Genomic DNA, 10,353 nt, shown 5'->3' with positions numbered 1-10,353 from the left:
TTGTAGTATTTAACATTTAATAATAAACATGATGTATAGGATTAAGCAGCACAAAATCCAACAAGTTAAAGAAATTCAGTATTGCTAATTAAGTTATATAAAAGGTAAAAGTCTGCAGTCAAAATAGAAAGTGTTAATGAAGATAAAGCTAATACTAATTTTCTGCCTATTATTGATGTCTAACATTTGAATGCAAACACAGCTGATCCCATCAACATACAAAAGATTGAAAGTTATACTACAAAAGCATATTTAATTTCACTGCTGTATTAGGATATGATACCAGAATTTGATAAACAGTCTAGTGCCAGTGAAAGCAGAAGTCCAAAAGCACTGAGACTCTGAAGTTTAAAAGCACATCATTATGAATTATAGAGCAAATTCTGAACTTGCTGTAACAAAAGATCTTCAAAAGGCCCTAAGTCCAAAAAGGAAATTCAAACTTCTTTTTCTTTGAAGAGCCTGGTAAGAGTATGGACTGGTTTCAATGGAGAAGACAGACCGTAAGTTAAATAAGGAGATATAAGAACAGTCTTAAAAACAGTCTTAAAACACAGATTCTGCTACATATTCCAACACATTTCTACATTAAAAACAAAACAAAACAAAAAAAACAATCAAAAAAACCCATATCTTCTTAGAGGAACTGTAAGGGAAGCAATCACAAAATTTTTGCCTTGAAGAACTTTCCTCTTCAGAAGGAGCACAGTACATTCACATTCAAAAATCTGGAATGCCTACTCCACATTTACTTTTCAGATCACATATGAAAAGGTTCTTAGCATGCACGAGGACATGTCTCAAGGGTATGAAACCTTGTTTTGTGCTATGCTGTACATAATGGAAATCAACACACAGGCTAGCAGAAGAGCAGTCTGTTATGTAATTCATTAAGTACCCAGTATATTTTCTCATACCAAAGAAAACTTTGACAAAATTGAAATGTGAACTCAACAAGCAGATACCAAAAACCATAAAGCAGTATATAATACAAACTTGATAACTGTGGCAGCAAAACATATGTTGTAATGACAGATAAATGTTAGCTTTGATAAGCTAATACTTTTTTTTCCCATAAACTTGAAGACAGTTTTCATTAACATGTTTTCATATTTTAACAGTACATTTAAGTTTAAATATCAAGAACTGCAATGGTAGTGAAACTTTAATCTTCTAGACCACTGGTTTTAGCCTTAGACTGTTGCTCAAGCTTCTCCACCATCTCTTTCAAGTGTTCTTCATCTTTGAAAAAATACACATACAAGTTTCTTTCCATCTGATGCAGCTTATTAGATTCTAAAAAGTTTCTCTTTGCCTTTACATCAGCAAGAAGATCCATAATGAGCTGATTTAATTCATTTAAATGAAATTCCATTTGATGAAACTGCTCAGTAAGTTCCTAACAAAAATACAAGAAAAAGTTTATTACTTCAGCATTGTTAATACAAACAGAAAAGCTTTTTGTTTTTGGAAGCCACTTCCTTTAATAAACGATTTTTATGAGAACAATTCATCAGAAACAACAGAAATACAGGATATAAAGGATTCCATTCACTTTGTGCAACTTTTGAGGTACACGTAAGTGTACTCACATCAGGTTACGAGAATTTAGTTTCATTTACTTGTCTAGTAAAACAGACGAGTTAAGACCATGAGAATCTGGCTGTCTACCAGATAAAGATGGTTGAATGACATTGTTATTAAAGCATTTATAGTTAGTCAAGTCTTAAAGGAACAAAAAAAAAACTTTAAAATTAAACCTCTAATTAACAGCTAGAATTTTCCCATTATTCTTATGATAATTCAGCGTAGGTAGGCTAGTCATCTACTTGCACATTATCTCCTAATTAAAGGAAATAAACTACTTTTCCTGAGAAACAGTATCAACAGAAAGAGATGTCACTATGTTTTAAGAGGTAATAGTGCTTGAGACAATAAAATACATTTGATGGATTTAATAACCTGTAATCCCTAAATAGGTATTGTCCTAAATACAGAGTTTCATTTTTCAATAAAAACTGTTCTATATGTTGCCAATTCAGTTTACAAATGGCAGTGTTTAATATATATTTATGTGCTTAACTAAGGAAGTATTACAAAACAGAAGCCTTGTCTCAAACCACTTTTGAGATATTTACTATTTATTTAGAAACTGTAACAAGTTGCATTTAAAAATCCTTATCTTCTCTTAAAAGATGTTCTAAAAGGAACACCTAGGAGTTCTGTAGTTGGATTTTCCACTTCAGAATTCTGATACCCTTATTTTACCCACAAGGTGCCACTCAAGGCCAGGCTTTCTAAGGGGCCAAACCAAATTAATTATATAAGTATTATAGGTAAGGAGGGGAGGGGGGATACTCTCTGAAATAGAAAGAAACTTAAATGAATTTTCTAGTGACATATTAGTCAGAAGACATACTTCCCATACCATAAACTTATTAGTAACACATGATTGTATATGCTTTTGAAATGATTTAAAAAATTAGATGCACCTATTTTCTCAGAATCAAAAAGTTTCCTGCCAACATATATAAAATCCCACATTTGCAGTGTGCTAAGAACAATGTAACTACTGAGCCCATCACCATCATTATTGTAATAAAATGCAGTAACCAGTTTGTGTGACTACAACCTTCACACTATATTCATCTCAGTAAAAGAACATGCATGAACGTAATAATTTTAGAAGCAACTGCATAAGGACTTACCTGACTACTAAGTAATACTTGATTTCCTCCACAATACAGAATATCACAAAGGGTATCTATATCACTGTCTAGCTTGGACAAAAAGAGAGACTGTTCTTGAGAAGACAGTGCTAGCTGATCTTGCACTGTAACACAGTCCTGCTTTAACTTCTGAGCCATCTGCTCGAGGCTTTCGTATGTTTTAAACAATTGTTGTTTCTTGTTTTCTCCTTCAAGAAGCTGGTATAGCCTGTAACCAATCAAGTTAGACAAATAAGCATTAAGTTTCCTAAGCATTCCAGGCATTATTTGATTAGTCAAGAGGAAGCTTTTTCACACTCACTAAGGGAGTCAGACTGAGGACTAGTAAAGGACAGTACTGCTCAGGTACTCTTACTATAATGCTCTATCTATACATAGCTAGTGCATAGGTAAATATGAGTCTAAAGTATTTCAATATTAAAGCAACAGAAATGAAATTTCAAAATAACAGTTTATAACTACACACCAAATGGCAATAGAAGTTGACAAAAGAAGTTGACAAAATGTGCTTTTACAGCCTATTTCCCTATATTTCAAGGGCAGTAAAATAGGCCCAATTTCTTAAGTGCTGAAAAACAACAGACTTCAATGGTCATTGAAGTCTAAGAGAAGTCTCTATGACATTTTCAAGTTTACTGGACTAATTCCCATTTTCTATCTATGGAGAGACTGCTATGAAATTCTCCAAGAAGTTATGAGTCATGCAAAGACAGCAATACTTGCTATACCAAACTGTATTCTTAACCACATCAGGAAGAATCTAATATGATTACTCAAGACTTCTCAGTTGTTACTACCAACTCTGCATATTAAAATCATCATGAGTTGGACCCCAGTGAGGAATCAGATTGGCTTTAATAAGAACAGGAGTTATAGTTCAAAAGTAACTGAGTTTCTTACAAGTGTCTTCTGTTTACAAACCCTTTAGGGCTTATAACTTTTTTAGCTTCTCTTCATAATCATGAACACTAAGGCCAGCCTTTAAAAGGCAGTCAGATAGTGTTCTGATACAATGTGATGAGCGAGTAGAGTTAACAGGACTGAAGATTTAATAATAATAATAAATCTGAACAAAAACATTGTCATGATGTTATTGGCACAAGGGGAGCAAAATTAATGCTACCTAATTCTGGCATTCCTTCACTGCTCAAGACTATATCCAACTATCACTTAACATAAGTTATTAAAAATACTTAAAACACCTTTTTAACGAAGAGGAAAAAATCTGACATTAAAACACCTATAATTATACAATACGCCTCATGGTTCAGAGTCTTGAAGTGACAGCAAGACAGCACATGTTCCTACTATCACCTGAGCTACAAGGAGACTTAATCAGTTGGTGAAAAAACATGGCTGACAGGACTCAGAAGCCAGACAGCAAATCAAGAAGCAGTAATAATGAGCTAAACACATTTCATATGTTCCAGGACTTGTTCCTCTCCTCTACAACACTGGGGGGTTTGCAAGCTAAGTTGATGAAGTCACATATGCAATCTGGGAAATCACTGTATTAACAGCTCTCTACATCAACACTTAAAGAATAACTTTCAAGAGGTCCTAGATCAGCATATAAGAAAGGATTGGCTTTGAACATTCATTTTATTCTGGATATTGCTTAGGAAAGCTTCAGCAACATTAATAAAATGGAAACTTGAACAGCTTTTCATCAGGCAAATCTGAACAGAACTTTTCAAAGGATACCCAAGAGGCAAATCTCATGTCTCCAAGGCTTCAGTCCTGGGGACTTTCAAATATTCGCTATAGCTAATTAGAGCTTCTCAGTAACTAAGAACCAAACAACCTAACAACTTAACCTTAGATTACCCAAGTTTTTATCACCCCAATATTAGTTCAAAGTAAACCAAAGTTCAACAGTGACCACAACGCTTACCTACGAGAGAAACCATCCTTTGAATCAATAGTGTTCCTTGGCTTTCCATGTTGAGCTAGCTCAGACATCAATTGCAGTCTCTGTTCCAACTCATTACTGCTCTGTTTCAGATACTCTACCAAATTTTCAAGTTGACAATGGATGTCTTTATGTTTCCTCAATTCAATTTTGTAAGCTAGCTCAATAAGTTCAAATGATGCTTTCTGTCTTATCAAATGGTGGCATATTTCATCTTGTCTTGAAGCATAGTAGTCCTGCCGAGCAATCTGACGATCAAAGTCTCCTTTCACCACTGGCACCTTCAACAGCTGAGCATTCTCTTTCAAAAGGGAAGGCAGATCTTCATTGTTTATCTGAGCTATATGTTTTTTAAGCGTTGAAATTTCATTATTTAAACTAGATATCCTGGCTTTGAGGTTTTCTTTTCCAATACCCTGCACAAAGCAAATTTTTGTCAATTTCTTCATGGTTCCCTAACATTTTTGCTCATCTTTCTTCACACCACTTCCCTAACATATCTTACTTCAGTTCACTGAAGGATTATGCACTTATGTCATACGAAAATCACTGACAAGATGCAAAATTAAATGAAAACTCCACAAGCAGCTTTACAGACCTGAACAACATATCATAATGTAAATAGTGGTTTAAAAGTCAGGTATTAGATAAAAGTATTTCAATAAAAAGGAATTTCATTCTATTGCAGTGCTGGAAAACAGCTTAATGTGGAAAAAGCTGAGACCTGTATTTTGTTTAGCACACAGATTTCAAGTATGTCTAACTAAAATCTCTTATGCGAACATACATATTTTTATATTCAGCTGGATGGACTCAAAACTGCTATCTGAATCTATCTTTCAAATTGGTTTAGAATCTTTTTCAAATTAGTTTAATCAATCAGGCCCTATAAGCTAGTCATCTACAAATGAAAAAACACAAACTGACATGATGCCACTAGTGAGACAGGCCATGACTGTGACATAAGTTAATTTTCTTCCTTTTGTTAGGACTCCTTCACATTCTTAAATTCCGCTAGGCATATTTGCCTGCCATTCACTTGTTGAGAGATATCTGGTGCCTCAACTACCTGATTTATCTATTTGGTATGTAAGACACAGCACTGTAATGCCACCATATTACAAATACAAATTCAAAAGAGTCAGTGAAGTAAAACTTTTCAAATTTATGCTATGCAAAATAAACATGAACATATTTATCATATTAGTTCCCCAACACCCCCAAAATTTAACTAAGTTAAGTTTTTGTTTGTTGCACAAACAACTGAGAGACAGATATAATTTGAAATTTTAAATTTCAAAATTATTAGTACCTTTACAGTTTAATTTAAGTTCTATTTTTTAAGGTAATAATTATAGAAGATAGAAACTGGTAAATATGGCAGAGCACCTTTAATTCAAACCATAGACTCTGGAGGTATTGCACAAGGTGAGTTTTGTGCACATGACCAAAATTTTGAAAAAGTGCAACTTCACTATGTAAATATTAGTGAAAATAACATCTCAGCAGTTCTTTTTAATATGCCAGATCCAATTTAATACACCTGCATCTGTTTAAAACTCCACTCTCTTATATCGTCTTTCACAGCTTACCTTGGTCTTTAAGGAATGAAGCATGTTCTCTGCGCATTGTATAGCTGAATTCATACCCTCTTCTTTAGCTTTCATTTGAATTAGCTGATGTTGAGCACAAATATATGCTGTTTGCAGCCGAACCACCTCACGACTTTCTTCACAAACTTCATTAGTTTCATCACAAGTCAATTGTTTGCTTATATCCCCAAGCTGAAAGTTTTCATCATGTGAACTTTCAACTAATTCAGACATACCTTGAAAAAAATGTTTTTTTGTGTATGAGGTGAGTGCTGCAGTGCTTTGTTCTTCCTGAGACAAATACTTGTCCAAAGAAAGTTGGGAAAAAAACACTGGATGTGGACCTAATCCTTGTTCTGAATCTGAAGCAGTGAAGAAAGAGGCCAGTTTCTTAACTCCATCAATAAGAGACAGTAGTTCATTATTAAGCTTGCTATTTGCTGCAGTAAGCGCTCCCAGTCCTTCTTTCACAGCTTTAAGTGCTTCTTCCTCTTTGCCTTTTAATGCCTGTAACATCTGGCTGTTTTTAGAAGCCATCATTTGAAGCTTATTACATCGATGAATGTTAAGATTTTTCATCTTCTGAAGAATTTGAAATTCATTCTCTAATTTCTTAAGTTCCTCCTCTTCCTCTTCCTTTCCCTGACTACTGTTCTTTGAATCCAAGGGCTTACAGGTTTTAAGAACTTCATCCAGTGCATTTCCTTCTAAAATGGGCTTACCAGATTCAAGCAGCTTATTAAAATCTTGCAGTTCTTTTTCAGATACCACATGCTGCTCATTTACATTTCCACAAAACCACTCCAGAAATGATTTGTCTTCCACAGACTCAAACAGCCAGTCAAAATCTTCTCCATTAAGCTCATCAGCTTTTGGATATCCAATTTTCTTAAGAGTTTCCACAAACTGACTTCCACAGCTCATGATTAAAATATTTTTTGTAAGCAGAAAAGATCCAAAGATATGAAAAATCTGGGGTATTATTCCAGTGGTATTTTTTGTCGTTTTTAATGAGTGTTCAGTATTTTAATAAAAAACAGTCTGCACAGGAAAAAGCAAGTGTCAGATCACATCAGAAAACTGAAACCTATCCTGGATTAGCGTGGCTATTCGAAGTCTAAAAGCTAGTTCCTATTTCAGGAATGCCTTAATATATTTTGGTCATCAAATTAGAAGGAACACTTCTGACATCAATTAAATCCCAGATCCTTACAAACACTTATGCTTTTAATTGACATAAATTGTACTATTAAAAGAGAACACTAACATTAATTGGAAAGTAACAGGAATAAACCTTGAGCAATTCAATGTCCTGCAAAACTGATTTACTTGTATAGTTTTCCCCACATTAAACTAAAAAATAATCTTTTTAACTCTTCCAAAATGAGGGGAGGTGCACTTATTCTAAAAACAAAGCCAAAATGATATTACCTTGCACTTCAAGATCTTGCTTATAGAGACTTTTTTTTATTTAGCCAGTAGAATTTTGTCTTTCAAACCTCCATTTTAAAGTTTCCTCTGACAAGGGACAAGAAGTCCTCTAATATGACGTCAAAATGTAATAATAGTTATTTATTGATCAACACACAAAAAAAAGTTGTGCACAATGCCTATACTCTATTGCGTAAGGAATCGTAATTAAAAAGCTACAAAAAAAGGCGCATTTTTCCGCAGCATGCAAAACATCAGCTTTGAGGTTTGGTAGGTGGGGTTTGAGTGTTGTTGTTTTTGTTTTTGTTTTTTGAGAATCCTAAATCACACAATTCGTTTTATATTGACCACTTATCTTAAGGAATGCGTGACAAAAGGGAAAGAATAGGACAAATTATCAAGAAATTCAGGAGGCTTTGCTTGCATTTTTGGGGTGCAATATTTAGATTTTTTTTAGAGTTTAGTTCTACCCAACACCTTGGTTCTACAGCATACATTTCACCAGAAAAAAAAAATCACTTTGCCGACCTTCCAGGGAGACATAAATGCTGAAAAAGCAAATGTATTCTTCTGAAATTTGGTATTTGTTTTACTTAGCGTTATAAATTATATATAAAGAATAACATTTGTTATCCAAGCCTCATGTCATAGTGCAGTCCCCCAAGTGCCCTCAGTCTTGCGCGCTATAAAAGGACTGCCTTCAAAATAAAATAAACGAAGGAGGAGCGCGCCTAGCTGTATGTTTGTGTATACATACGAGAAAGGCACGCAGACACAGCCGCTCAAGCCGCCATCAGATATCAAAGCCAACGTCTTAAGACCTCTGAAGAAACTACCCACGCTCCCAGCTACCCAGCACGGAGACGTCCGGTGGCCTACGCCAGCTCAGCCTGCACCGGCAGGGGATCCTCAGGGACCCGTGCAGAGACTGCGAGGCTTTTCCCCAGGGGCCACGAGCCCAAACGCCCGCCGACCAGGTCCCAACTGCGGGACAGCTGCCGCCGCCCGCTGCCTACAGTCCCAACGGGAGGCCGGCTAAGAACCGTCCCGGCGCAGGACAGCGCGAGGAGACGGAGGGGAGAAGGGATACTGCTGCGGCCGCTCCCCTTCTGGTACAAGCGAGCCCCCACCCCACACGACCACGTACTCACCGCAGCGCCCTGCCGCCGAGGTACTGAGGCGGGCGGGGGCGAGGCGCAGAAAATGGCGGGAAGACCGAGGAAGCGCGCGGAGAGCCGTCACCCGCCCGGGGCGGGGGGAGGGGCGGGGAGCGAGGCCGTTAGCAGCGCCAACGGCTCAAACCGCCCGCCACGCGCTAGTCTCGCGCGGTCTGCCCGCGGCGCAGGGCAGCGCGCCACAGCGGGGCCGCCTCGCGCGCATGCGTGCGCATGCGCACCCCTCCCCTCCCCCCGCCGCTTCGCGCCGTCCTTCCGGAGGGAGGTGGCCGCGCAAGCGCGCCTCCAGCCAATGGGCGGGGCCGGGGGCGTGACCGCCTCCCGCCGGCCGCGGCTCCAACGGGCGGGCCCGGCGTGCCCCGGGCGCCTGCGCGGCGGTTGGGCGGCCGCCTCGCGAGGGGGTGGGGGCGCCCCGCGGAGGAGCCCGTTGGTGGGGCTGGGCTGGTGCGGCCGGGTTGTTCCTGTCTTCTGGCAGGCCGCGTGAGCCCTTCCCCCCCCCTTTTTTTAAATACACCTTCCACCGCTGCCAGTGATTTCCTAGGGAGGGGCTGTGGAGCTTTGGCCCCTTGGGTCATTCTACTTAACGTGTGGGAGAGAGAGCTTGGAGGGGCTCTCACGCTGTGGAGCTCGGCCAGAACTGCGGCTCCAGTCACTTCTGCTCATCAGGTTCCCTTAGAGTGGGAGACAAAGCCCGGTGGTGTGCCTGGCCTTTTCCTGTAGCAGCATAGTGCGTTTCCTGGCTCAGGGTGGAACTGCCCTGTAAAACCGCTGTCAGAATAATGTAGCCAGGGCTTTGTGTTTTTGTAAGGGCTTAAGTAGCCAAGGGGTCTTGCCTGTGGAAGTCACACCTGAAGGAGCTGTGGTTCTGAAGGTGCTGGAAATACTGAGCTGAAGAACATTAGAAATGCCCAGTTAGGTCAGTGGTCCAAACCACTAGCCTGAGAGTCCTGGCAGTAGCAGTAATTCCCTAAAGACTGTTCAGGAAAGGCCTGGCCGCTTTCACCACCCCTGTCTCCAAAATTAATATATTAATGATTCTAGAACCTACATCCCTGCCTGGTAATTTTAGTGTTTATTCATGGACTTGCCATGAATTTTTCTGATTCTTTTGTGAACCTGCTGATACCGTCTAACTGTAAAACCTCATGAGGCAACAAATTCCAAAACTTCACCATGCACCACATAAAAAAGCACTTACTGGTTTTAAACACATCTCTTCCTATCATCAAATGACCCTTAGTTCTAGTACTGCAGGATTTGATGAATACCACCTCTGCATTTACTTTATTCATTGCTTTCTTAGTAATTCAGAAAGCCGCAATTATTTTTCCGTTCAGCTTTGTCCTCCAATTTGAAGAGTTACAAAGTTTGGTTTCTCCTTGTAAAGCGGGTGCTCCAGTCCCCTGATTATTTCAGTTTCCCTTCTCTGTACCCTTTGTAACTCCCCCATGCCTTTCTTGAGATGCAGAGACCAGACTGCACACAGTCATCAAGCTATGAGCACACCAAGATAT

General features: G+C 38.8%; 1 protein-coding gene across 1 annotated transcript; it reads right to left on the bottom strand.

Moving 5' to 3' along the window:
• Nucleotides 1–8,998, bottom strand: HAUS3 (HAUS augmin like complex subunit 3). The gene is made up of 5 exons (XM_067298301.1): nt 8,816–8,998; nt 6,234–7,274; nt 4,624–5,057; nt 2,709–2,937; nt 1–1,399 (listed from the first exon to the last, which is right to left on the bottom strand). Exons 2-5 carry the CDS (start codon nt 7,155–7,157, stop codon nt 1,166–1,168), a joined length of 1,821 nt encoding a protein of 606 aa, XP_067154402.1. The 5' UTR covers nt 7,158–7,274; nt 8,816–8,998; the 3' UTR covers nt 1–1,165.
• Between the last annotated feature and the right edge of the window lie 1,355 nt (nt 8,999–10,353).

Source organism: Apteryx mantelli, chromosome 5, assembly GCF_036417845.1.
Source record: "Apteryx mantelli isolate bAptMan1 chromosome 5, bAptMan1.hap1, whole genome shotgun sequence".
Classification (NCBI taxonomy): Eukaryota; Metazoa; Chordata; class Aves; order Apterygiformes; family Apterygidae; genus Apteryx; species Apteryx mantelli.
The sequence above is the reverse complement of the archived record's forward strand: the minus strand, read 5'-3'. Positions and strand labels throughout refer to the sequence as shown.

Bases quoted from the DNA above. Each gene is read 5' to 3' on its own strand.
- HAUS3 (XM_067298301.1), bottom strand. From the start codon at position 7,157: ATGAGCTGTGGAAGTCAGTTTGTGGAAACTCTTAAGAAAATTGGATAT. The intron at 5,058-6,233 runs GTAAGCTGTGAA...TGCTTTGTGCAG, and splicing joins TTCATTCCTTAAAGACCAAG to GGTATTGGAAAAGAAAACCT. The intron at 1,400-2,708 runs GTAAGTCCTTAT...TATTTTTGTTAG, and splicing joins AAGTATTACTTAGTAGTCAG to GAACTTACTGAGCAGTTTCA.